The sequence below is a fragment of the Musa acuminata genome, chromosome BXJ3-8 (genome assembly GCF_036884655.1).
Source record: "Musa acuminata AAA Group cultivar baxijiao chromosome BXJ3-8, Cavendish_Baxijiao_AAA, whole genome shotgun sequence".
NCBI lineage: Eukaryota > Viridiplantae > Streptophyta > Magnoliopsida > Zingiberales > Musaceae > Musa > Musa acuminata.
In genome coordinates, this window is record NC_088356.1 from 51,567,182 (window position 1) to 51,594,767 (window position 27,586).

The 27,586-nt window shown below is 38.2% G+C and overlaps 3 protein-coding genes and 1 long non-coding RNA gene across 12 annotated transcripts in view; all 4 read left to right on the forward strand.

Moving 5' to 3' along the window:
- Positions 1 to 13,891, forward strand: part of LOC135581488 (ABC transporter C family member 2-like) — a 30,867-nt gene extending 16,976 nt beyond the window's left edge. For all 3 annotated transcript variants that reach the window (XM_065164304.1, XM_065164306.1, XM_065164305.1), the window contains exons 18-29: positions 2,945 to 3,151; positions 3,227 to 3,325; positions 3,715 to 3,867; positions 4,851 to 5,242; positions 6,958 to 7,138; positions 7,274 to 7,597; positions 7,711 to 8,467; positions 9,227 to 9,348; positions 9,951 to 10,196; positions 11,776 to 11,877; positions 12,797 to 13,109; positions 13,455 to 13,891. In XM_065164304.1, the coding sequence (XP_065020376.1) occupies positions 2,945 to 3,151; positions 3,227 to 3,325; positions 3,715 to 3,867; positions 4,851 to 5,242; positions 6,958 to 7,138; positions 7,274 to 7,597; positions 7,711 to 8,467; positions 9,227 to 9,348; positions 9,951 to 10,196; positions 11,776 to 11,877; positions 12,797 to 13,109; positions 13,455 to 13,552 (2,994 nt within the window). In that variant the 3' untranslated portion in view covers positions 13,553 to 13,891. The remainder of the gene's footprint in view (positions 1 to 2,944; positions 3,152 to 3,226; positions 3,326 to 3,714; positions 3,868 to 4,850; positions 5,243 to 6,957; positions 7,139 to 7,273; positions 7,598 to 7,710; positions 8,468 to 9,226; positions 9,349 to 9,950; positions 10,197 to 11,775; positions 11,878 to 12,796; positions 13,110 to 13,454) is intronic.
- Positions 13,892 to 14,647: 756 nt separating this feature from the next.
- Positions 14,648 to 18,470, forward strand: LOC135645672 (uncharacterized). Its single transcript, XR_010498844.1, has 2 exons — positions 14,648 to 14,759; positions 18,300 to 18,470. It is a non-coding gene; the product is annotated as an uncharacterized LOC135645672 (long non-coding RNA).
- Positions 18,471 to 20,206: 1,736 nt separating this feature from the next.
- Positions 20,207 to 23,746, forward strand: LOC135646209 (DNA-damage-repair/toleration protein DRT111, chloroplastic-like). 7 transcript variants are annotated; one of them, XM_065165515.1, is made up of 4 exons: positions 20,207 to 20,360; positions 20,917 to 21,816; positions 23,052 to 23,325; positions 23,412 to 23,746. In XM_065165515.1, exons 2-4 carry the CDS (start codon positions 20,944 to 20,946, stop codon positions 23,423 to 23,425), a joined length of 1,161 nt encoding a protein of 386 aa, XP_065021587.1. In that variant the 5' UTR covers positions 20,207 to 20,360; positions 20,917 to 20,943; the 3' UTR covers positions 23,426 to 23,746. The 7 variants fall into 7 exon arrangements, with proteins under 7 accessions (XP_065021587.1, XP_065021583.1, XP_065021584.1 ...); XM_065165517.1 differs by having other exon boundaries at positions 20,266 to 20,360; positions 20,871 to 21,816; XM_065165516.1 differs by having other exon boundaries at positions 20,287 to 20,360; positions 20,864 to 21,816.
- Positions 23,747 to 24,901: 1,155 nt separating this feature from the next.
- Positions 24,902 to 27,320, forward strand: LOC103995623 (F-box/WD-40 repeat-containing protein At5g21040). Its single transcript, XM_018830821.2, has 2 exons — positions 24,902 to 24,991; positions 25,153 to 27,320. The coding sequence occupies exon 2, from the start codon at positions 25,429 to 25,431 to the stop codon at positions 27,124 to 27,126; it is 1,698 nt and encodes a 565-aa protein (XP_018686366.2). The 5' UTR covers positions 24,902 to 24,991; positions 25,153 to 25,428; the 3' UTR covers positions 27,127 to 27,320.
- The last annotated feature ends 266 nt before the right edge of the window (positions 27,321 to 27,586 follow it).

A 27,586-nucleotide genomic window follows, 5' to 3' on the forward strand; every position in this document is an offset into this window, starting at 1 on the left:
CGACATGATCCTGATCTTGCCTCCACAAGAGTTCATGTCTTTGACCTCTGTCCAAGGAAAGCTTCATGCCTTCGTTTTATATTCCATCTTCTATGTCGACTCCCTTCGTGCGACCTGGGTACTTCACCAAATTACATTTAAATTGTTCCGCTCCTCGATTTGCATTGAGTTGATGGTGGTCCTCGCGCCCACTATTCCACTGGTCAGCCCTCCGTTGAGTCCGATCTCCATATCGGCTCCAAGTGTGCCTTCATTTTGTGTTGCCTTGGGTCGCTCCCCCACTTGATCTCACAATGCATCCACTAATGCATTACCTCATGCGAGATCATGTGATGACTCCTCACCACTCACTCTGTCTATTGAGCTTTGTGCGGTTATTGTCTCGAGGTACTCCTCAACATATGCGGTCCGTTGCGTATGATTCTCCCTCTGGAAAACCGGGACTTGTCCCTCCAAGGTATCTGTCCCATTGGAGCAACTTCTCTCTTTGTATCCTTCCCTCTGGAAGTTTTGGAGACCACCATCCCTTTGTACTACTCCGTCTTACTGAACAAATTGTGCATTGTTCTACCTTTGCAAATGCACTTGCTATATCGGGACTCTTCGCCAATACAACACCTGCTGCACCCCTCAAGGCCTAGCAACATGCTGAACTCGCTGCACACTTCAGCCTCCTACGGATGTATCCTTCTCATGCTGAAGAGAAAGTTCTAATGCTCCATGGCGTCGAGTTTCGATCGCCTTGGGATGGCCACGAACATTACATCATCCGCATACAAGCCCTTGCATGAGTACCGAATTCTTCGAGTTAGCAATTCCCCTTACCTCTGTGAGCTTTGCACAACTCTTTCAGTCGCTAAACAACCCATTTCACTTTGCACGGTCTCATCCTTTACTAAGCGCCTTGCTTGTCTTGAGCACCATCAAGTATGGTTGTCAATGTTGAGCTATAGCTCGAACTCAGTCATTTTAACCTTTGTGCGCTACGCATTTTTCCCAACTTGCTTGTCCTCGTGGTGCCTCTTGCGCGAAGGGTTGGGTATTCCTCTGAATGCCAATCTCAAATGTCCACTCCTCTTAGCGACTTCTTTTCCCTACATCTCCATGCTCATTTCCTCCAAACGGTCGCGCGTGCTAGTTGCCCTCAACGCAGCCCCGTTAGGTCTCCCACGTTCGCATGCCAAGTGTTTTTATGGGTGCTTGTCTCGCTCCGATACCATATGTCACACACTTAGCTAGTTTTGCCCAAGTCGTGTAGCACCCTTGCGTGTTCGTCCGCAAACCGAAACCTCCTATAGTCCTTTAGGACCTACAAAAGAGAAAACGGGTTAAAGAAAGTGTTTCACTCGGGATCCACAAGCAATCATTTTAACAAGCACTTCATAGCTAATGCAAATTACAAACAGACTTCTCAATCTCTGAATGGGCGCACAACAAAGGGTCCAAAATGGTCCCACTACAGACTGAAATCTCCACAAGTGCCCACATGACACAACCTTTGTTTGTAAGCTAAAGACGACCACCAAAACCAAAGAAAATGGGTCTGCTAAGCCTATTGTCAGCCCTTTACATGCTGTGCAAAACATGAACAAAACTGAAAGACATGGACATACATGAGCATTACATCAAACACCCCGTTTACAATTTTGTCCGTGACAAAATATACTAAATTTCACATCCTTTTTTTTATAATTAAGTTGATTTTTTTTGGTTTGGCTTATGTGTCAATGAACTCAGACAACATTACTGTTTGCAAGATTAGCCATCTTCAGTGATGGCACTAATTCCATGCCTTGTTGCAATAAACCCTCCATACTAGAGTCATTTATGCATGTCAACATCAGAATCATCTTAGTAACTGATTAATCGATCTCCTATACATATATTTTTTCTAATCAACCCTAGATTATTCTTGTTGGGTCCCTTTTTAATGTGATCCCTTAAATTGAGCTCGGATCCTCTTTAGTTCTTTCGCCTGTCGTATTTTTTCTGTTTCTTAATAAATTTATGACTGCCTACATATGCATATTGCATTTATTTTCTATTTTCTTTTATATTTCAAAAAAGCTGAAATTTAATTTGACAATCTTCAAGTAGATTTGGAAGCATTCTAAGTTTCAAACACAATTATATGTCCTCATTCCTCATTCCTCAGAGACAAAATGGTTACCAGTTTATAAAAAATCAAATAAGACCACAAAAATTGTACTAGCTACAAATATTACTTGTATTTTTTTATGACTAATATACTTGAATTTTTATGTCCTATATGGTCCTAAATTACCTACAACATATTCTTTAGTGCAACAGAAATGTAAAGGAAGACTTTGTTGACAGCTCCTGTTTTACTGAAATGATCTTGAAGTAGTTAAGTAAAACAAAATTTTGAGAGTAACAAAATAAAATTAGGAGTGATACAAATTACAAAAATCTTGTGTGCCAATTGGTGATAGCTTCCTGCTGTGGAATTTTAAAGATTGTAAAGTCATACTTGCCAGTTGGTGATATTTTCCTGCTGCAGGATTCTAATGGTTTCAAAGTTGTATGGCATAAACTGACTGGCGCATGGCTGCCTTTATAGCACCACACTATATATATTGTGAATTCAGTCTGCTTGAGTATTAAGAATGTTATGGATGGATGATACCATTTGTTGGGACCATTCTTTTTTAGTATCTATCATGGATGTGATAGTTATGATGGTTACGAGATACTTATAATCATTCCTTTGTGGCTTGTGAGAAATATGTTTTACTAATCTTTTGTCTATACAATATAACAAGCTCGGCCATTGTGCATCTAGTCACTTATGTTCTCAAGATTTTCATCATGTGTAACATTAATTTTATTGCACTAGTCTTCTATATGCCACAATCCATTTTATACGCCATAATGTATTTCTAAATTTTCTTTAAATGCTAATTATCTAACATATCAAGCTCAGGCAGAGAGGCCTACACTAGCAAATGTCAATGTGGATATACCTGTTGGTAGCTTGGTTGCAATAGTTGGAAGTACTGGAGAAGGAAAAACATCTCTAATATCAGCAATGCTTAGAGAACTTACACCAGTGGCTGGAACTGATACATCAGTGACTATTCGGGGGACTGTTGCTTATGTTCCTCAAGTTTCATGGATATTCAATGCTACTGTAAGTTATATTTATGTCTTTATTCATTATTTGTCAAATAGACAACTATTCTTAAATTTTGCTTGTGCAAGACAGGTACGTGAGAACATATTATTTGGATATCCTTTTCAACCATCGCAATATGAGAAGGCAATTGAGGTTACCTCATTGCAGCATGACCTTGATTTGCTTCCAGTAAGTGAACATGTCATAGCAATGGGATGTGTTTCTTTTCCTGACTTGTAACTCCCTGCTCTCTCTGTCACCGACTCACTCACACAAACACAAATGGTGTATTCCGACATTTTTCAGTGCATGATGGGTTTCTTACAATCACTATCCCTATGTATACACTCATGCTACTTCTGTTGCAACTATGAAAATATGTACATGCATGAAATAGAACTTCTCACCTGGGAGTTCCTAAGAATTTAGAATCAGTTGACATGTATGCATCAGCCATCAAATAAGTTGCTGGACTAGCCTTTGTGCTTTGCAAAATAATCTAATAAGCCCCCTTTGTTCTAGCTCTTTTTTTTTTAGGAACATAGATGCTTAATTTCTTCTTCATTGTGCTTTGTCAGGGTGGTGATCTTACAGAGATTGGTGAAAGGGGAGTGAATATCAGTGGTGGACAAAAGCAAAGAGTTTCAATGGCAAGGGCAGTATATTCAGATTCAGATGTATATATATTTGATGATCCTTTGAGTGCATTGGATGCTCATGTTGGTCGGCAGGTACAATTTGCCAAAATTGTCATCAGCTGACTTATGCCCTGATTCTATCTACTTGCTGTTGTGGTCGTATATTGTTAAAGAGACATCTTGCTTAGCATTCACCATATTTCAGTGACAAAGTCTCGTACCAATTCAATGTTTTATCTACAATAGTTAAATTCACTCCTTTTATCATATTGGATGTAGCTACATGTATCAAGAGCACTATCAATCCAGCACTGGGCCTAGATATGTGCAAATGCATATCTAGGTGCTTCCAATTGGTCTTTTTCTTCAAGCATAAAGTATCTGCACCTGGTAAGGACACAATAAAAGGGGAAAAACATATTTGAGACCAAGGAATACAATCTTGCATAAACTGACATGTATCTACTGGTATTTACTAGTTCAGGGATAAACCATCATGCAGATTGCAGACTATCTGACATTATATATGTAGTATAGGGCTTGCCGCTTGATAAATCGTATGAACCGTGTAGTAAGCCCCTTGCTAGTTAACTCTAGAAACCTTCTGCACCTCTTCTTGCATCACCCGTTGTCCCCAGCCTATGGGTAGTACTTCTTTCCTTCTCTCCCCTTTTGCTCCTTGTCCTCCTTGTCCTCCTGCTTTTCCTTTCTGGTACTGTGGTATGTACCACAATATCATGTATCGATTTGTTGGTTCATACCGGACAAATACCAGTCCAGCCAGCGACTGACATGGCTCTAGTATCAGAATTACAACCGTTGTTTAAAATAAAGTAAATGACAGGAACTGGCCACCTACTTATGTGTTGCTAACTCACAACCTGTCTTGTTTGAGTACTGAGTAGCCTTCCCTCCTGCTACTGGAACTTTAAGTTATTGGATAAATACAAATGTTTTGTGTTTTAAATTTCTAGTTGAGTATGCAAATAGTCTGTCCGTAGACTTCAGAAATCATGATATCATTATCCACAAATTAGTATTTCTATATTCTGATTTTTCTGTCTATTATGATCCAGGTTTTTGATAAATGCATCAACGATCAACTGAGGAATAAAACTCGAGTCCTGGTAACTAATCAGTTGCATATTCTTCCACATGTTGACAAGATTATTCTCGTTCATGAAGGAATGGTGAAAGAGGAGGGTACCTTTGAGGAACTCAGTACTAGTGGAATACATTTTCAAAAATTAATGGAAAATGCTGGGAAAATGGAGGAACAAGTAGACGAAAAGCAAGGTGGTAACTCTGAAGAGACTGCAAAATCAGCTGAAAATGGAGATGTGTCAAAGACAGTGAATGCTTTGTTGAAGAGTGAAGAGAAAACAAATAGAGGGAAAGAAGGAAAATCTGTGCTTATCAAACAAGAGGAACGTGAAACAGGTGTTGTTAGTTTGAAAGTTCTTGCAAGGTATTAAATCTTATTTACATTGCATAACTTTGTGATTACAATATAAATATAATATTTTGTTTTTTCACCCTTCTGAAATCGTTGATTCATCATATTATTGGACACCGAATAAAACTTTACAATGTTACGTTGTAGATGTAACTCTGATAATCTTGTTAACTTATTCATTGTTTGACATTCTGTGCACTTTCTTGAAGGATGACTCTGAAGTTCATCTTATATGCAATGCTTGTGTTGCAATTATAGCATTGGTCAAAACTTTGATTTTACAGGGCTTTCTTGATACTTGTGGGATTATGTATATATGGATATTGGATACTGATATGACAGTGCTAATACACCAATTCAGGAAATCTTGAAAATATATGATATAATAATCATGGATATGATATTAAAAATATTTGAATTGCATATATGACAGAGCTTGATATTTATTTGTAATGTCAAAGAATGTAGTCAGGTATCATAATAAATAACAAGAAGTATTTAGCTGACTATTCATCTTGAATTTTTAGTAACATATTACTTCAAATATTAATCTTACTTCACTTACGATAACTTCTCCAAATCCTTTTAAGTTTGTTTATCATACTATGATATTTAAGACAAACAACACAAAGCAATTTATCAAATTATATATTATTTCATTAACAATCTGAGATCAACATTCAACAAAAACAAAGTTCTTGCAAGTAGTCTCTATCAAAGATTACCTAGTATCCTAGATGCATTGGATCTAGTTAATGGTTATTTTGAAAATGTATATTGCAAGGAGCAATCTGATATGGATATGGCAAGTAATCTGGAGTATCCTTGTTTCATATAGCCTGAGTTCTTAATCATTTTATGCTTTGATTATTTGTCTTGATAAATTGGTGCTCTATCTAATATCCAGAGAACTTTCTGTGCTCTATTTGTATTAACAAAATTAACATTTTGATGTCTTACTACATGTTCTGTTCTTCTAAGTTCTTATATATTATGTTATGAATCTCTCTCTTTATTTTTGTAATGTTTTATTTCACAATTCTTGCCTCTTATTTCTTTTACAAAAACTCTGCTGTGGGCTTTGCTTGGGCATTTCATGACAGAAGATTATGAAGATAGGTATTCTAAATGTTTCCAACAACTTTGCATGATTAACAGCTACTACTTTAATCCAAGGCATTTGCAACCAAAGTTTCAAGTAGTAATCCGATAATAGTTTTTGATCTTCAAAGATTTAAAGCTCTGTCCAATGCTGGTTTTGGTAATCTATTGGATTGATATGGAACCATAAACCAAATGGTATATGGATCCATGCCACTCGGTGTCACTTGAAATAAAAACTAAAAAACTATTTTGATGGGTATTGCACCATATGACTTGATATTGTTCTGTAGTCAAACTGATAAACACTGATTAGTATGCGTCATACTAACTAAATTTTAGAACTATGCTGAGTTGTACCCAGTATCACTTAATAAAAAAAGCAGTATATTGAGTTATACCAAGGTGTATGGTTAGTTAGGTGCATGGTTGGATTGGTAAATATGGGGCAGTACATATTGGTCCGACTGACATTTTAAACCATTAGTGCCACGAGTTGGAAATTCCTATGTCACCAGATTAGTGCATATGTTACTCAAGATTCATGTCATGTTCAGCTTTGTTTTTGCCCTTGTACTTGAGTGCGGTTAATGTTTACCAAATTTGTTTAATTGTATTTTTTGCAGGTACAAGAATGCATTGGGTGGGATGTGGGTTGTTCTGATGCTATTCTCTTGCTATGCTTTGACTGAAGTTCTCCGAGTCTCAAGTAGCACATGGTTAAGTGTCTGGACAGATCAGAGCTCTCCGAAGAGCCATGGTGCTGGATTTTACAATCTGATTTATTCAGTTCTTTCTCTTGGTCAGGTACAGAAAATTCAGAACTAAAATGTTATTAATTGCTCACAGTTTACAATCTCTGGCAATTCTAATTCGGGGTAGAATCTTTGCTTAAACCGAAGTTTCTCTGAATTCTAACTCCAGGTTCAAATGTTAATTTAGGTACTAGTGACGCTGACAAGCTCTTATTGGCTAATTATGTCAAGTCTTTATGCAGCCAAAAGGCTGCATGATGGCATGCTTCACTCTATATTAAGAGCTCCAATGGTATTCTTTCACACCAATCCGCTTGGACGCATAATTAACAGGTTTGCAAAAGATCTTGGTGACATTGATCGCTATGTTGCAGTCTATGTTAACATGTTCCTGGGACAAGTCTCACAACTTCTCTCAACATTTGTTTTGATTGGCATCGTGAGCACTACCTCTCTGTGGGCAATAATGCCCCTTTTGATTTTGTTCTATGCTGCCTATTTATACTATCAGGTAAAGATTTCTAGTCTATTTAATAGTTCAGGAAATGCAGTTTCCTTATTTTCATTTAACTAAATGCTTGTAACACTTGTTTCATGGTCATTTAAATTTTTAATATTTTACAGAGTACAGCACGTGAAGTAAAGCGTCTAGATTCCATTACCAGATCGCCAGTGTATGCACAATTTTCCGAAGCATTAAATGGTTTATCAACAATTCGAGCATACAAAGCATATGACAGGATGGCCAGCATCAATGGTAAATCAATGGATAATAATGTAAGATTCACGCTTGTTAATATGAGTGGTAATCGGTGGCTTGCTATTCGGTTGGAGACACTGGGAGGCATCATGATATGGTTCACAGCTACTTTTGCTGTCATGCAAAACCAACGTGCAGAAAATCAGAAAGCATTTGCATCAACTATGGGTCTACTTCTTACTTATGCTTTAAACATTACCAACCTATTGACAGCTGTTCTGAGACTTGCAAGTCTCGCTGAAAATAGTTTAAATGCTGTCGAGCGAGTTGGGACATACATAGAATTGCCTTCTGAAGCTCCTCCTGTTATTGAAAGCAACAGACCACCTCCAGGTTGGCCATCAGCTGGAATTATCAAGTTTCAAGATGTTGTCCTTCGTTATAGGCCAGAGCTTCCCCCTGTTCTTCATGGCATATCCTTCACAATTGAAGGAAGTGAAAAGATTGGAATAGTTGGTCGTACTGGGGCTGGAAAGTCTAGCATGCTTAATGCTTTGTTCCGCATTGTGGAACTAGAAAGAGGAAAAATATTTATTGATGATTATGATATATCTAAGTTTGGTCTTTGGGATTTGCGTAAAGTCCTTGGAATTATACCACAGTCACCGGTTCTGTTTTCAGGTATTATACTTCCTCCATCATTATGGGCTTGAATTTAAAAATAAAGTTTTTTGTTGTTTGCTTAAGTTCTGTTACTTAAACAATATGAAACACTGGATAGTAGTCTTCTATTAGTGGTATGAATCTTCCTGAAGCATCTAGCACAAAATCTGACAATCAGGGCATGTTACCTTTCATAGGTTTCCTGAATTTATTATAAAATTTTAGTTTTACGGTCATTAATTTGGAACATTAATTTGGACCATCTAGGTGTTTTTGTGTCAGTTTAATGTGACCTGAATTGAATGATTTTTTTAATAGTTGAAAGGCCAATAATTAGATTGGTGACCTCTCAAGGGCTTTTATTTGACTGGGTAAATCACAAGATATATCAAATTCAATTATCAAATAGTCAAAAATTTCAAGCGAAATGAAAACATTGGGTAAATGACAAGACACTGAATCTTGATATTCTTTTTGCATTCATGGAGACTGTTGAAATGCTTTCATGGCTTATTAGTTTGATTATGCATTGTTGAAGCAGTTTCATGTGCAAGAGTTTTAACTACTTGAAATAGTTGAAGTTTCGGCTGTGAACTTCCTGCATTAATCCAAGAATCTATCATTTTAAGTGCTGTACCCTAGGATTTTAAAAGAATCTAACTTTTCATTTTTCCATATAGACAGAACCTGTTCATTATTCCCTATATATATCTGTATGGTGCTGTTTTGCTCTATTTTTGTTTGTGTTTTTGACTGTCTGGCCCAAAAACTACCCAGGCACTGTCCGGTTTAATCTGGATCCCTTCAATGAGCACAATGATGCAGATCTTTGGGAGGCTTTGGAGAGAGCACATCTAAAAGATGTCATTCGGAGGAATACAATGGGACTTGATGCGCAGGTTTGGTGCATTCTACTCTTTATACCATCTATTTATCTTCTCATTATATGCATTGAGTTGCTGTTATTGTGGACATCTAGTGACTTATGACTAGAAAACCTCAGCATCAAAAGAATCAGAAACAAATAAATACTTTTGATTCTTCCTGATAATGTTTACTTCTGGCTTTTCAATTTGTTGATTGGAATTTGAAATACACTGTTTAAGGTATATCAAGTAAATTCCTATTATAAATTATGCTTTCTCTTCAGCATGTTATGATTGTCTCCTCAATTTTACATAGTTACAGTTTTAAATATTTAGTTTCTTACATTATTTGGTCTTGTGTGAACCTATCTCTCTATGATTATCTTTTTGGACTTATTGCCGTAGATGCAATATCAGTGGCTTACAAGAATACAACAGAAGTCGTATTTTTGTTGCCTATTTGACACCAAGGGTGAGGGTGAAATTTAGTTCTCTCATAAATTCAAATGCTAAAGTGATATAGAACAAGGGTATATACCATGTAGCTTCTACTGATATGATTAATTTTTCCCTTATCCTCAGGATGATTTTGCACAAGTATTTTGGCTGAACTATTCAACCTCTTATTGTTGTAGGTCTCAGAAGCAGGGGAGAATTTCAGTGTTGGGCAACGGCAACTTCTGAGTCTTGCTCGAGCATTGTTAAGGAGATCGAAGATTCTTGTTCTTGATGAAGCAACAGCAGCAGTGGATGTCAGGACTGATGCTCTTATCCAGAAAACTATAAGAGAAGAGTTCAAATCTTGCACAATGCTCATCATAGCTCATCGATTAAATACCATCATCGACTGTGACCGGCTTCTTCTCCTCGGTGCTGGCAAGGTATTCTGTGAGACTCCAGTTGCCGCATGACAATCTTACTAGGATAACTTGTGTGGGAACCCAAAGCCTTTTTTTCAATATCTGGAGCATGTTTTTATCTGCTTATTATGGACTCAACAACTAATTGTTCAGAATTTAACCTTCAGATGTGGATAGCTATTAGCATGTTGAACTTACAAAAAAAATAAAAATACAGCATGTTGGTTTATTGTCATAGAATTTATTAACCACTAGTAGCTAGATTCAAACCTTTCTTGGACAGCTCATATCATTTTTTATGCATCTGAATGCATATAAATGGGGACACCATCAGTGCTTTGGAAGAGAAAAGTTGGGGAAGGAGGTTTTGGAGGGGGTGGGTGGGAGTTGAGGGGTGACAAGAAATCTAGGATAAGTTTACCTCAACTCATGGAGATCCGATACGTATTTCTTTTACAATATAAATTTATCTATTTTTGTTTAAATAAAATGGGTGATTTTTAGCCACTGGTTGCTGTCTTTTCTTTGAATTATTTTTCTTTCTGTTAGATTTTTGAAATGAATACACAGTCATCATCTCAGTTTTATGGTTTTCTAATCAAGCAGTAAGAATTCACCAATTTATTGCAAAAGCAGAAGCACTTTTGTACTTGTGGCATCATATTCTTGTTAGCAATGGCAACTCTTGCCTCCTCCATTGACAACATCTGGGCTTATCCTTCTACTTCTGGCAAAAATTTACATCTTAAGATCTCCATGGTCCATGCTCATTTCATGTGAAATAGCTTTGCTTAAGAAGAATCATGTGAAGAATTATTTGTGTTCAAGAGCTTTGACTAACTTGATAGTACACAATGAGTATTGTCAAAATTATCAAGTTCAATGCAATCGCCTTGGCAGCAGAGCTATTTGGTTATTATCAAATGGCACTGTTGAGCTCAATGCTAAAAAAATAAATCCATCTAGCCAGCCTAAATAGTTCGGACATTACAGCTTGTCGATGTTGCATCAATCGATGGTATTGACCCCTACAATTCAGCATGGAAGATTGGTATCGTGATACTGTCTCAACCCTCTTGTGAGTGAGACAAAGTGGATATTAATTCTTATATTGATCATTGCATTTAACTAGGTTTCTTCATAGCAGTTGAAATCTTTGTGGTTTGGAAACTTATGTTGGAAATGTGATTCCTAATATTTAGAATCATGACTCAGTGCTGAAATTGGTACTTCATTATATTGAAAGTGTATTGCCTTTCTGCTCTCTATGTAAATATGTTGTTGGCAAAAAAAAAAAAGGAAATGCTCATTCAATTAAACAATAACTTGCCTTTTCTGAATCTTCTTCTATGGAAATACCGGTGTGTACTGTTTATGTATAAACAGAGATGCATACATATGTTGATGCTTACTGTGCATGCTTTAATACATTCACGCCTAGATCTGAATCCACATGTACTTCAGCCTACTTAGATCTGAATTGATATACTGGTGTTCTGCTCAGACTCCTGTCAAGTCTCATGCTTCTCTCTCAATTACTATGTTAAAAGATTACAGTTATCAGATTTCATCAATGTATATCACCCGACTTCATCTGCAGGTTTTGGAATTTGACACCCCAGAGACCCTTTTATCAAAGGATGACAGTGCTTTCTCCAAGATGGTTCAAAGTACTGGAACTGCTAATGCACAATACCTACGGGTACTAATACATGTCTTTTTCTTTCTGTTAGTTATTTACCTCTTCAAAAGAGTTTTCATGAGCAATATCTTATCTTGTTTTGTCACTTTAATCTAGAAGTATGGTTCATCACAAATCTTAGTTGTCATATAGGTGGTCAACTCTTTTAGTCAAGCCTATAAAGTTAAAAATTAGTAAGCATGTTTTATCCAATATGAATCATTTTTTTGTATTTCTTTGGTTTTAGGTATTGACTTTTTCCTTAATTGTTCATTCTCACTTTAGATCCTAGGAGGAATAATAATTCTTAAAATGACTTGGTATTGAGAGTTCAAGTTGTATTTTGGAAATTTAGCTTTATTACCAAACAAGAAATTTGTAAATGTCACAGGAAGACACCTTCCACACTCTAATTTCATTTTGTAAGCTGCAAATATCATTCAGAGGGTGTTGGTGTCATGGTGAGGTTGCTCAATTTTAGGAATAAGTTATCTAGGCCCTAGATAATCCATCGGCTCAAGAACAGGTAACCTGTCATCAAGCTTGGATACTTCAAATTTCTTGTGGTGCCTGTGTTGTCTATGTGTCCATGTTAATTGGATACTTCATGACATGTGCATGATGCTTCAAACGTATTCAACTCCTTGTACTATTGACATGCATATGTCTCGCACGTATTGAGGATATTTATAACATGTAATAAGTCTTCAATACGTCAAATTTTGATAATGAGCATCTAAATAAGTCTTCAAGACATCAAATATCCATATGCTTGGCAGCACTAGGATTTGAAAATTGTTACCAGCAATTGTATGTATGTTGTTGTGGACCTTTGCCCAATCAAGTAACGAGTAATTATGGCTATTTTTTTATTGCTTGCCTTCCTGTTCAGCATTTTTTTTTAAATATGCACTTATAGCCTTTTGTTTGATGGAAACAGAGTTTGGTCTTCGAGAACATGTCTAGCAGGGAAGAGACCAAGAGACAAGAAGGTCAGAGGAGATGGTTGGCCTCATCACGCTGGGTAGCTGCTGCCCAATTTGCACTCGGGGTCAGCCTGACATCTACGCAGAGTGACCTCCAAGGGCTGGTGATTGATGATGAGAATAACATCCTTAGGAGAACAAAGGATGCTGTTGTGACATTGCAGAGTGTTTTGGAAGGAAAGCATGACAACGAAATTGAAGAAAAGTTGGAAGAATACCATGTCCCAAGAGATAGGTGGTGGTCTTCACTATATAGAGTGGTTGAAGGTAACTTCTTTCAACATAGCTTTACCCGTGACACATGTTTGAACATAGACTGCAACAGTCTGCATGGGTAATTAATATGCTTCGGCTGATTGCTTGTCAAAAGAGATACGTTCATATGCACCAGATTCAGCACTCAACAAGGCATATTAACAGATTTTTCATGTTTAACTTATACTAAACAAATATACTACACGTAACAAGAGGCACCGTGACAGTGATCGAAAGAATACGGTACACAAAAATAAGTGCATGTTCCTTTGTTCTACCCTACTATTCGATCAAAATGCTTGTTATGTCTCATTTGCTTCTTGCAGCTTCTAATGTTACGATGCTGGTCTCTTTCAGGTCTTGCGATTATGAGTAAACTGTCACGGAACCGACTTCAACAGTCAGGTTATGCTTTCGGAGACAGATCGCTCGATTGGGACCAGCTGGAGATGTAGCAAATGCAGCTGACCACCATTTTGCATCTCAAATCGGGTTGCTGGGAAGTGCAAGGGAAGCTTATGGTGCCTCCACTTTTGTCCATTGAAGTGACTCTTAATCTTTCTTTTGCTCTCTTCTTTTCGACAGCTGATACTGAAGACACCCATTATTGGAATTGTAATTCTTCTCTCTGAATCATCGATGTCGAGAGGATGCCAAGGCACAGATGGGTAACAGGCTTTTGCATGTTTGTAAAACTCTGCTGTGATGGACATACATTGTCTTCAAACACTCTCTTTAATGTCAAAGATGCTATTGCAAGGATTTATGAGTATCAGAAATGTAAGTTTCTTGTATGTGAGAGTTCCATCCATCTTTATTTGACCTGACAATATGACACCTTCTGTCCCATACTTTTTATCACATTGTTACTATGCATTTTGATTTGGACTTCGACTTGATCATCCATCTTTGTTGTTTAGATGAGATGGCTAATTATATGATTTTGTTTATGGATGGATGGATGAAAAATAAATATCTATTTAATCGACATGATTATTTAGGTGTACTCAAAACCCATCTGCTTAAGAACAGGTAACCAACCGGTCACTGACACGTGGACCCCTAATTCCTATACTCGGATAGCGATCTTGCAGCGGCCATGACAGCCTCCATCGCAACAAATCGAAGCGAAACCAATCAAAACACGACAATTGAGGAGCTTTTCGACGGCTATTGATACTGGCTACCAGGCTGATGGGCACGGGACACCGGGAATCCCCACGCCGTCACATCGGAGTGAATCCACAGCTGGGCCCCGACACGACCGTGTCCGTGGGTCTGCTTGCGCCGTCGACCAGCGAGACGTGAAATGTTGCCTAGGGGATGCCGTTGGATTCGCATGTTTGCGGATCTTGAAGCAAAGACGCGCATATCCAACGGCCAAGGAAGGCGCTGTGAGTCACGAAACCTTGAAAGACGGTGGAAGCATACGGCTAGAAGTTACCCAATACTAAAGTTACTCACATTTGTACCCAGATTGAAGAGACGTGGGATCCTTCTTGGGGCCCGCCGGTTGAATAATTATATCGTTCGTGCTGAGAAAAGAAAGGAAGACACAGTGGGAGTGCTCTCGTTCCCCGTATCCCTCTTTCCTCTCCGCCTCCGCCTCCGCCTCCGATCTCTGGGGCTTCCCAGCATTCGATCTCGTCGATCATGTCCGCAGTAAGCGATTCTCTTCTCCAGATTCCCTGAGTCTTCTTTTCGTCGATTCTGTGATTCCTTTTCTTCCGATTGAACTTCCAGCATCCGGTCCTTTCTAACAATCGGAGTAGTCAAAATGCTCTTTTTTCTTCGAATTTAATGCATCTGATTTTGATTCTGAAAAAAAAAAAAGAGAATCATCATGAAAATTTACTCTGGGAAGTTCTGGGAGACGTGCGCTATGGGTGAGGATTGGTTCCGTCTTGAGGATCGACCGAAATGATGCGGGTGTGTCTTGATTTGGTCGATTGTGAAACTTGATTGTTGATGCACGTACGTGGAAGTCAATGATCTTTGATTGGTTACTGTGGAGCCAGTCTTTGCTCTTTAGCACTTTGATTGGTGTGTTGGAACGTGTAATTTGTGCTCCTTGTTGGCTTAGAATTTTTGATGAATTAAATTGTTTAATTGCTTATCATATAGTGATCCAGTCCTTAGGAATTGTGCCAGTAGCTCAAGATCTATACATGCATGGCCTGTTTATGTGGGAAAGATTTTCTTGCATCAAGATTTCAAATTGTGGCGTCTGAGCTAATATTAGTAACCCGAGTGCTTAAACAAGCAAACCAATAATGTTATCTAGAATTGCTTTACTATTTTTTGGATCTGTTTTCATGATCGAAATAATTTGTGCTGGATAAGCAATATACCTTGATTACGTTCATTATTCTTCCTGCTGTTCCCATTTTACAACTTTTTAGCAAGCTCAACCTTGGAATGTAACAGGACAGCAAAGATTAGACAGATGATCCTTTTCTTTTCTGAGTGAGAAACAACAGGATATGGACATGATATTACTTTTTAAATTTGTTTTATTTTGCCAAAATCTAAGGGAGATGGATCTTTAATCTAACTTTGAATGAAAAAGCTGACATGATAAACCATACAAGGCATCTGAACATATGGGATCCACTTAAATGTAGACTACATCTAATGAAGTCTGATATTTAAGCCAACACCTTCTGCTTGGTATCAACCAATTCTGTTCCTTGATGTGGACTCAGGCTTTGCTGGCCAAACTTTTTTTCTTATGGTTATGGTCCCCCAGAGATCACTCTTCATTTTTCTCCTCTAACACGATGCAACTCATCTTTTGGAAAATCCTGTTCACAACATAATAGTCCAGCTTTCTTTCCATCATATAATCTATTGGATGTCTGCCTTCCAGTCAGCCGGTATATATCATAACTTCTTGCTGTCCACTACTTTTCCGATTATACATTTCCTTGTGTAGCCTCAATAAATTTTGTGGATGTAGAAGGTATGCTATGGAGTCTAGTCATTTCTAATCATTCTTAACTGTGTAATTAAATATAAAGCAGTATACCATTATTAAGAAACTGCTTGCTCAGCACAGATACCAAATATTTCTTCTCAAGTGCATGATAATGATGACTGTATTGCACATACACATAAAGAAGCATCAAACATGCATCAGTGGATGGCCTAGATAATCATAGCACAAATGTAAGGAAGTAATGACATAAGATTTACATATGATTTTTCGTGGCATATTGTGTTTGACGATGATACTAGTATTTTTCCCTTGCTTGGGTTGATCATAATTGAAACCAAAAAATGACTGCATGCTTGCTTCTTCCTTTTCTTGTTTTGGTTGCAATTAATATTCTTACTAGTGTGACTGCCAAAGTACTCTTAAGCGATTTGGGGACCGTGCTACATCTTCTACTACTGTTTTATATGCTGGACAATTGTTATTAAACCAGAAAACGACTGCACACTTGCTTCTTCCTTTTCTTGCTTTGGTTGCAATTAATATTCTTACTAGTGTGACTGCCAAAGTACTCTTTAAGCGATTTGAGGGCCGTGCTACATCTTCTACTACTGTTTTATATGCTGGACAATTGTTATTACAAGTTGAAAGTTTTATGTGAAGTGATTTGTAACCATTTCCACTGGCTAGTCTAGGATTATCTCATACAATTATCTGTCTGATAAATCTTCCTACTACTCTCTGTGCAAGCAAGTTGCCTTTTTTTAAGTGATGAACCCTTCAAAAGAAACTAGCATATTGAAACCCAACTCTTTAAACATTGAGCTAGAATTCATGATCGCCTTTAACAGAACGTTATATCAAACTTGAATTTAGCTCTTAGCCTATATATTCTAGAATTTTTCTTCCATCAATTATTGAGTTGGGAAAAAGTGAGAAATCCAAGAAGGAAACTAGTGTGCTTGTTGATAAGACAGTTATATGGAACCTAAATACAAATGCATTAGACTTGCATAAATCTGAAGCTTCAAGGAGATGTATTCTATTATTCTCAGTTAGGTCAAACTGAGGAGTGTTTGAAATGAACATCAGAAACTTTAATATGTTTGGGTATAATACTTACGGAAGTTCTTATAATATTAGTGTTTAGCCAAATTGGCAGATCCACAGTTCCGTTGTACATAGTTTGTCTTCCTTTTATTCTCATACTTTTACAATCTTATGCTTTGATTATGAGAAGGATCATTATGCATTTCAGTACCTGAGTGTATCTTCCTTCTCAAAATTTTACTTTGTTGAACTTTCTTGCGAAAAGGATTATTATGTTTTTAAGCACTTGAGTGAATTTAAGTTTATTCAGGAAGATAAATTGAAATCTACTCAAGGAAGAAAGGCATCAGCTACTTGCAAAAAGCTTCTTTGTGAAGGGCTAGGAGATTGATGAAAAGAAAAGTGTAGGTAGAGATGTACATTTGGATGAACAATGGAATTTTGCTATACCTGTAAACAGCACTTTGTTAAGTAACTTCAAAAGTTGGCCCTAGTGAGAAATTGAAGGCAACTGCCCATTGACTGCCACTCTGCTAGGAAATTGTCCTTTATTTTTTCCAATAATTGTACTTCTATTTGAATTTAGAGAAGTATTTTGTTGAATCGGTAATGCAGTGAACACATGCTGTAGTTTCATACCTTATCACCATTTTCCTGCTTGAAGATTCACCAGTATCAATAAAATTTAAGCTATTATCTCTCACTAAATTGGTTTTGAGATAAGGATGTTGGGATAGATCATGTATTACTAAATAAAAATGGAACCAGAAATGTTTACATTTGCAAACAATTATGGGTGGTTCCTAGAAAAGAATAAAATGAGATGAATTTTAGGTGGTATGTAAGTGCCAAAAAGAGACTTACAGATGTACTAGATAGAACAGACGAGCCAATTATGATTCATAGTGTAAAAAGAGATATATAAGACCAAAGAAACAATTTTTTTTAAAACATCAGAATAAAAATAGGTCTAATTGATCTTGGTTGCATAGCTGACCCAAAAGAGTTGGAATATTTCAGCTTGTTATTTTCCTGTTGTTGTAATCCGCACTTGATTAATGATACTAGAACTTCTTCAATTCTTGTCATTTACTGTACACTTTGTGGTACAATTTTTTTTTTTTACCGAAAATTGACTATCAACTGCTTGCTTAATTGTTTCCGTCTTCTTTTCAAATGGCTGTTTTGGTTTCCCGTAGCTGACTATGGTCCTCGAGATTTTATTTTTTTGAGTGCATCAGGAGAAGGGTCAACCATTGCCCAAGTTTGGAGAGTGGGATGTCAACAATCCTGCCTCGGCTGAAGGTTTCACTGTTATATTTAACAAAGTTCGAGATGAGAAGAAGACAGGTGGTAACTCGGGCACTCCGACAACACCAACGAGAAAAGATGTAGGTAGTCTGCCACCAGATGACACCTACCAGCATCCGAGAAAAACTGTATGACCCTTTCTTATCTTTTAGAACCTTTGCTGAAACAAAAGAAAAAACTCATAACTGTGATTTGATCACAGAAGCTTCCACACCAATTGGTATCCATGATCATGTTTGTTTCAACACAAACTAACCCGAAACACCCTGCGCTTTTGCTGCTTTCCTTGTTGTACCACACAAGCACACAATTTCTTGGTTTACTAACCAGTTCATTAATTTGGTGCAGCGGAAGTGGTTTTGCTGTGGTTGAATGCTGCTACTGGAATGATAAGTACTTGGTAATCATAGTTTGGGTTGTGAGGATAAAGAAAGTTTGGTTTAACGATCAGATCCTGTCATATGAATATTATGGTATCCGATGGATGATCCGTCTGTATCAATATTATTTCGACAAAAAAAAGACAATACATGGATGGATAATTATTTTTCTTTCAGTTTTAGCTAAATGGATTGCTGGAAAGAGCAGTGTCTTGTTGTGTCTCTCATTTTATATTTCTCTGTAGATTTGCACAAACAACACATTCCTTCAAATTTTTAGAAACCTTCTTCACATCTTTTAAGCAGCCTTTTGAAAGAAGCATCATAAATAAATCAAGTCATGGATTTGTCTCTGTTGACGCATTCCAATCATTAATGTACTGTTCTTGGGTTCAAATCTACATATAAATGTCATCATATATGTAGTGATATTTTCTTTTTCATGAAAATCAAAACAAAGGCATATCAAGTTTTATTTCCAAAATTAAAACATATATAGTGAATGATACGGTATATTTTGACCCAAGACACGTCAGAGTCCGACGCCATCGGTCACAGTCAGAATTCGTATTAAGATACTGTTCGACACGTCATATCTTGGGAATCTCGATGCAGAACCGCTCCTGAGACACGTAAGTCAGAATTTGTACCAAGGCACTGTTTGACATGTCTACCACGCCAACCCGCGTACGATCGACCCACGTGCAATATTATAAAGACCTATAGCAAGCATCTGACAAGGTGGGGGAAAAAAAGATCAATTGATCACTCCACTGACTTGCTCGTCAGAGGGGCATCGTCGGGTGATCCTGACGAGGGCTATTTTTGTAAGAAAATACGGCCATCTCACAAAGGCGAGCTGCCAGTCACCCCGGAGAAGGAGAGACGTAGCTCGGCATACAAGGAACGCTGATCAATACCCCGTCGCGAGGGCCCGGTCGACCTCGGCATCCAGCCCAGCCGACAGAAGACTCCCGACATTGACCCGTGAACCAGGCCGTGCTGACTCACCAGCCACGGCACATCTGTTCACCAACAATGAATAAAATGAAATCTCAAAAAAAAATTAAGAACACATCTCTAAAAATAAAAAAAATAATGCAGGGAGAAAATGTGGTTTAACTTTTGTTCAGGAAATAATATAAGAAAAAAAACTTATAATTCTTCAAAAGGATTAATTACCATAAATTGATTGGTAAGTCGTCAGCAACTCTGTAAATAAGAAAAATAATATTTTATTATTTTTAAAAAGAGATTATCACTAGTAAAAAGCGAAAATGGGCATTTGCGAAAATGGACCGGCCTGGTTCATAAGAGACTCCTCGACCGCTGATGAGCCGTAAAATCAACGGCTGAGACTACCTTATTTTCAATGGTTAACCCGATCCGACCGTCCGTGTCCGCGAGCGCCGGAGGCGATACGGTGGAGGCGAGCCAACAAATAACATAACAGTCTTTTACCTTTCCGTCGTCTTCTTCTTCTTCTTCTTCTTCTGCCTCTTCGCGGGCGGATCCGATCGAAATCTCGCCTAGGGTTTCTTCCTCGAGATTGAACAGAAGCGTCGAGTCGCGAGGCACCTTCATTTCGTAAGCCTTCGTTCCAGTCGCCTACTATTCGACGCTTTCGATCCCTGCGGATCTTGGTTAGGGTTAGGGTTTCGTTGTTCGGAGACTTACTTTTAATCTTTTATTAGGTTTCAGCGTAGATTAGGGCTTAAATATTGGGCTTTTGCACAGGATTTGTTAGGGATAGGACTTACGTTGAAAATTTGATTAGGTTTCAGCGTCGAGTTCTTTTGCTTCTTTCATCTCTTCAACTTTCAATCTTTTTTGGTATAAAATCGAGAAGAGATGATTGTGTTCTGCTTCCTAAGTTTTCGATTATTCTGAGAATTTGACCACTGAAAGATGGAAGAAGACGATTGCTGAAATCAGAGTCATGAATATTTGCTGAATTCTAATTACTGAGATCAGAGTCAAGCCATCTCCCAGTTTGTCTTAGTTAATACTGTAACTTAGTGAAGAGCATGTTCATGTTTAGTTCCTCTTTCCATTGACATTGTCGATTAACTTGATTTAATTTGCAATAGATCACAGTGTGTTTCTAGGTTTACAGCTTGAACATCTTTGTGATTGCCGGCAGTTTTATTAAGGGAGAAAAGGAAAAAAAATGCTGGGTGGACTGTATGGGGACCTTCCGCCTCCTTCTTCAGCAGCTGATGAAGAGAAAAGCAGCAGTTCCACTGTTTGGTCGAGCAGCGCAAAGATGGCGCCGGCCACATTGCGAAAGCCGTCATCTGTACTTACACCTCCTCAGTCCGTTTTGAAGAACCAGCAGTCGCAAAGCAAAGCTAAAAGCTCAATTGCGTCACAAATGAAGACTCTGAGTTCTTCTGCTCCACCACCATCTTTACCAGAAAATGGTACAAAAAGCTCATCCTTTCAGCCAGCTCTTGTCGGGGTAACATCATCAGTGATCGAGGAATATGATCCTGCAAGACCAAATGATTATGAAGAGTATAGGAGAGAGAAGAAGAAAAGAGCTGCAGAGGCTGAAATGAAGAGGGAGCTGGAGAGGAGGCGTCGCGAAGAGGAAGAAAGGGAGAGAGAGCGTGAAAGAAGGGAACGAGAAGCTGCAGAGAGAGAGGATAATGATCATCAATCAAGGTCCTCATCATTGAGTATTTCTGGTGAAGAAGCTTGGAGAAGACGTGCTGCCATAAGCGGGGGAGTTGCTCCAAGGTCACCTTCTCCACCTCCAGGTGGGGAGGGGTTTAGCATCGGAAAGTCAGGTTCGACTGGATTGGGAATTGGTGTTGGTGGGCAGATGACTGCTGCACAGAGGATGATGGCAAAGATGGGCTGGAAAGAAGGCCAGGGACTCGGCAAGCAGGAACAGGGAATTACTACTCCACTGATGGCCAAAAAGACTGACAGACGAGCTGGGGTGATAGTTAATGCCAGCGAGTCTAAACCAGATAAGAAGCCTAAAAGTGTTAATCTCAATAGCTCACCGACTCGTGTTGTACTACTCCGGAACATGGTAAGGGGGATGTCTTTCTTGTTTTATCACTGTGGTTTCAGATTCAGCAAGTGTGTTGTTTTGCATGCTATTATCTAATCTATTCTCATGCTTTCTTGTACATATACAGTTTTCTCGGATCATATGCCTGTTTAGGTGTTGCTGCATTAACTTTTGAATTTTGATGTTGCAATTGTTAACATTATGCTGCCATAAGTTATATAAATGGCAGTAGACATGTGCTCGTATTGCTCAATATGCATGCCCAAGTGAAAGTTAAATTGTTCTTTTTTGTCATATTTTGTGCTTTTCTATATCATTTCATGGGTTCTCGTCTCCAAGTTCTTTCAAATAGACATGTATTGTTTTTAGTAAGATGTTGGCAGTGGTTAATATGTTAAAATTCCTTTGTGCTTATTATTTTAGCTTGCAAATTGTTAATGTAACTTCTTCCGCTAGTGTTTTTTTTTGGTGGATTGATCTTTGAGGTCTATCCTCTCTTATGTGGTTTTATTTGTACAAGATTCAATTACGAAATTCTGGGTTTTAGGTTTAGGCTCATGACACAAGGGAATATATCTCACATACATAAGATCATTGAATAATCTTAGTTGTAAAGAAAAGAAAAGATTGTTGAACAATATTGTTCTTATAGGAAAGGACTCTTTCATGGTTCTGTATGTATTATACAGATACAAACAACAATGTTTATCCTTTGTTCTTGTTATCCTTGTCACTCTTTTTCAGTATGCTTTTCTTTTCTTTTGCTTTCCCCTTCTCCTTTTCTTGCCTTCTCTCTCTCTCTGTTATATGTGTGTGATCCAATGTTTTTGGTGCAACTCACTTACTGGAGTAGCACAAGTACAGTCACTTTTTTCTCCTCCTTTGGGGTATATGGAGCCATGTTCATTTCAAAGACACAAGCTAGTGAGCTGATGAAAGAACCTGAAAGATATATTAATTGCATAAGCGTTCGAAGGCTGTTGTACTGCTTTAGCCTCCATTTGAAATCCAGTTTGAAGTGTCATAACTACTGCCTCTTGGAATGCTGGGTGTTGGATATTATTTGTCTACTCAGCCCTTGTCCTCATATATTGCTGTAGAGAAACCTGTTGTCAATCATTCTGGAACAGGTACCTAACACCATTTGAAAATTGTTTCCGTTGTCCTAAGTCTTGGCCTGCTTCATAGAAGGAACATAAACAATAGGAAAATAGTAATTTAATGGAGGTGCTAATATACTGCTTTCTTACCAGGTTGGACCAGGAGAGGTGGATGATGAGCTTGAAGATGAGGTTGCCTCCGAGTGCACCAAGTATGGCACTGTGACACGTGTCTTGATATTCGAAATCACCGAGGCCAACTTCCCAACTGATGAGGCAGTCAGGATCTTTGTGCAATTTGAGAGATCAGAAGAAGCGACAAAGGCATTAATTGACCTTGATGGTCGCTTCTTTGGTGGAAGAGTAGTGCATGCTTCATTCTATGATGAGGAGAGATTCGGAAACAACGAGCTTGCTCCAATGCCTGGTGAGATACCTGGTTACCCATGAGAAGATTAAACACAGACCAAATTGGGGATCAATGTAAACCTGTGTGATTTTCTTTTTTGGTAGAAGCTGGAGTCTGATTTCCCGCATTGGAGCTGTGCCACTTGTTTGGCAAAATTTAGGGAACTTTTGATGCTGGCAACAATATTTAGGAACACAACCAACATGGATCAAGAGCTGTACAAGCTATACCTCTTGAGATATTCCTGAACCATGGAGCTTAATGTGAACTATTATTAGTTTGAGGTACATATCCTGTGTGATGCATTAGTAGGAAAGTGTATCTTTTTTTGGGGAAAAGTTGGTAGACCTAAAGACATGCTTGGACATGATCCTTTTCTGGATATTGCTTGTTCCATGGTTGCTTTTATTAGTTAAAACTGTGAGGTCAGTTGTCATAATGATTCATCCTAATGTTCTCAGCATGAACTAACCCCCTTTGTCTTGTATGTAATTTTTAGGTTGCACTCTTTCAATCAATTTATCATATACTGGTTTTAAGACTATATATATATATATATATATATATATATATATATATATATATGTGTGTGTGTGTGTGTGTATGTGTGTATGTGTGTATATGTGTATATGTGTATGTATACATAGTATATATATATATATATATGTATGTGTGTATGTGTATGTATACGTATGTATATAATATTTAGGTTGTACTCTTTCAATCAATTTATCATATACTTGATTTAAGGTTATATTCACCTTGTCAACACGTTATATATATATGTATACATATGTATATATATATACTCTTTTAATCAATTTATCATATATATATGTATATATATACGTGTGTATATATATATATATATATATGTATACATATGTATGTAATTTTTAGGTTGTACTCTTTCAATCAATTTATCATATATATATATATATGTATATGTATGTGTGTGTAATTCTTTTAGCAATAAATATCCTTGTGTTGATAAATTTAAATTTTTATTAATTAGTTTAAAATTTTAATAATTAATTTGGATATGTATGTATGTATGTATGTATGTATGTATGTGTATATGTATAATTTTTTTAGCAATGAATATCCTTGTGTTGGTAAATTTAAACTTGGGATCAGTAGAGTTGTTTTCTTTTTCAAGGAAATCAATGCAGAAGGCATATCAAATTCTATTTTTCAAAATTAAAACAGAGCTACCAAAAAAAGGAAATATCATACTTTTTGAGAATGTCTCTAAAATAAAAACTGAATGCAGAGAGAAAAGGTCATTAACTTTTGTTCAGGAAATAAATTTCAGAAAAATAATTAAAGTTCCACAAAAGGATTTATTACCGAAATTGACTGATATGCTATCAATTGTCTATTATACATGGAAATGGGCCAAAATAGACCGCCACGGTTCATAAGCGACTCCTCGACCGTTAATGAGCCGTAAAATCAACGGTTGCGACCACTTTCTTGTCAGTGGATGGTTAGATCTGGCCGTCCGTTATCGTGGGCATTGGCGGCGTGACGGTGGAGGCTATAAATAGCGGAAGGAAGCCAAGAAATGAAGAAAGATATTAGTCTTCGACCTTTCCTTCTTCTGCCTTTTGTGGGCGGATCCGATCGAAGTCTCTCCCAGGGTTTCTTTCTCGAGATTGGATCGAATCGTCGGGTTCTCGAGGTACCTTCAATTCGTCACCCTTCGTTCCGGTTGCCTACTATTTGACGCTTTCTATCCCTGCGGATCTTGGTTAGGGTTAGGGTTTCGTTGTTCCGAGGCTTACTTTTAATCTTTGATTAGGTTTTAGCATCGATAAAAAGGGGGCTTTTTTTTGTTTGCAGATTACTAGTTAGGAATAGGAGCTTGGGAAGGATCTCTTCTTTGGTTTTTGGTTGATTCTTCATTTTGCTTCGTCTTTTTGTTCTCAATTAGGCTCAAATTCTTCCTGTAGAAGGGATCCACAGCATTCTTTCTTCCCTTTTCGCTTTTTTGTCTTCGTTAATTTAGGTTCTGGCTGTTCAATCTTTGACAAAAAGAGATCTTTGAGGATTTTACAATTGTTTTGGCGGTAGAGGAGACCGTTCTAATTGCAATTTAGTTCCAAGCTCGACTCTTTTATGGCCTTAGAATGCCGAGGGATAGAGGAATCATTGCCAGAGAAGTTTGCCGCTAGTACTTGGGACGAAGAAGTTCTCTGGGCTGGCGTCCCTTCCCAAGTTTTATGTGTCAGCTCGAAACCAATGTGCAGCAAGAAACCTTACAGCAAATCCATTACTCGGAAATCTGTTTCCTCGGTTCCTTTGAAGAAAGTTGACTCCAAGTCTGAGAGGACGACAGCTGATGAGGCAGGTCCTAATGGTCAACCCCTTTCCTTCACGGACCTTCCTGCGACTGTAGTTTCTGAGATTCTTCAGTGTCTCGATGCCAAAGATCTCGGCATCATGTCCTGTGTCTCTACTCTGCTCAATAGCCTTGCATCTGACCATTATGGGTGGAAGGATTTCTATTGTGATAGATGGGGTCCTCCACGGGGACTGAATCCTCCTGCTGGACCTGGCTTCCCAAACCATAAATCTTGGAAGGAGTTATTTGTGGAAAGGGAGTTTAGAAGCAAATCGTTCATGGGACGGTACAGCATGGAGGACCTCCATGGCCACACTGAAGCTGTACGAGCTGTATTTCTTCTCCAGTCAGCAAAACTTATCTTTACCGGAGGGTATGACGCTGTCATTCGTATGTGGGACATGGAAGAAGGCTTGTCGGTTGCGGTATCTCGCCCTCTCGGTTGCACAATTCGAGCTATCACTGCTGATTCTGAGCTCTTGGTAGCTGGCGGAACAGATGCATTTCTGCAGTGCTGGAGAGCAATTGAAGGGCATCCACACCTGTTTGACATTGCAGGTGTCTCTGTGAACCATAACTGCAACTTCCGCCTATGGGGCCATGAAGGTCCTGTTACTTGTCTTGCTTTAGATTCCACCAGAATTTATAGTGGTTCATGGGACATGAGTGTTCGTATATGGGACCGAACTCATTCAAAATGCTTGAGAACATTGAGGCATGGAGATTGGGTGTGGTCTCTCGTCCCTCGTGGTGGAACTGTTGCTAGCACAGCTGGTAGAGATGCTTATATTTGGGACATTGACACTGGATGCTTGATGACTGTTATCCATAATGCTCATGAGGGTAATGCCTATTCTTTGACTCGAAGCCATTTGGGAGATCTTTTATTTACTGGAGGAGAGGATGGCATGATTCATATGTACCAAGTTAGCCATGACTGTGATGCTGAAGATATTAAACCAGTTGTGACTTGGATTCCACACACAGGCCCTGTTCATTCACTTGCTTTTGAGTTTCCATGGGTTGTGTCATCTTCAAGTGATGGGAGGATCGCCCTAATTAATGTGAGGAAGCTGTTGAAGTCTGGTCAATCTTGCACTTCAAGTCAGCAATCTCAGGTCAGGCACTCCACTCCAGATGCAGTGGAGCCACCTCAAAGGATGCTACACGGCTTTGGTTGCAATCTTTTCTCTGTGGACATTGGTGCGGATAGGATCATATGTGGTGGTGAGGAAGGTATTATTAGAATTTGGAACTTTTCACAGGCATTGGAGGTTGCAAAGAGGGCCCAAGCCCTTAGAAGTGTTAGGCTGGAGAACCGGATGAGGCGGCGCAAGGCGCAGATTGAGATGTGTAGTAATGGTGCATGCGCTGATCAGTGTTCGGTTGCAGCAAGAAGGAATCAGCTGAATGGGGAGCGCAGTGGCGTTTGGCACAGTAAGCGTGGCATGAGTGGAAAACTAAAGGCCTAGAGACAGGGACTCTGTCCCTGTAACTTGTCAAGTGCTTAATTTATGAAACTTGTATAAACATACTGTCAGGATTAATCTTAGACTGGTGCATAGTGTTATCCATGTTCCACATTTTTCTTCATTATAGATTTGTGCTTGCATAGTGTAAACATACTGTTGTCATTTTCAGTTCTCTTATTATATTTTGTACTCAATTTTTGTGTTCTTATTTTTCGTGTTGGCTTTGACTTGATGATGATTTGTTCTGACCCCTTCTCATGTATTGTTAGTCATATTCTTTTCCGTATATTTTTAAGGAATATTTGCTCCTGGATATGCATATCTGCGTAGTAGGTACACTAGCCTTCATATAATTGAGACTTTGACGAAGAGAAGTTTAGTATGTGGAAATTGCTCTCACAAATTATACTTAAAAGATGAGCTTTGTGGGGATAGAGCAAATTGGCTGGTTCCCCCCCCC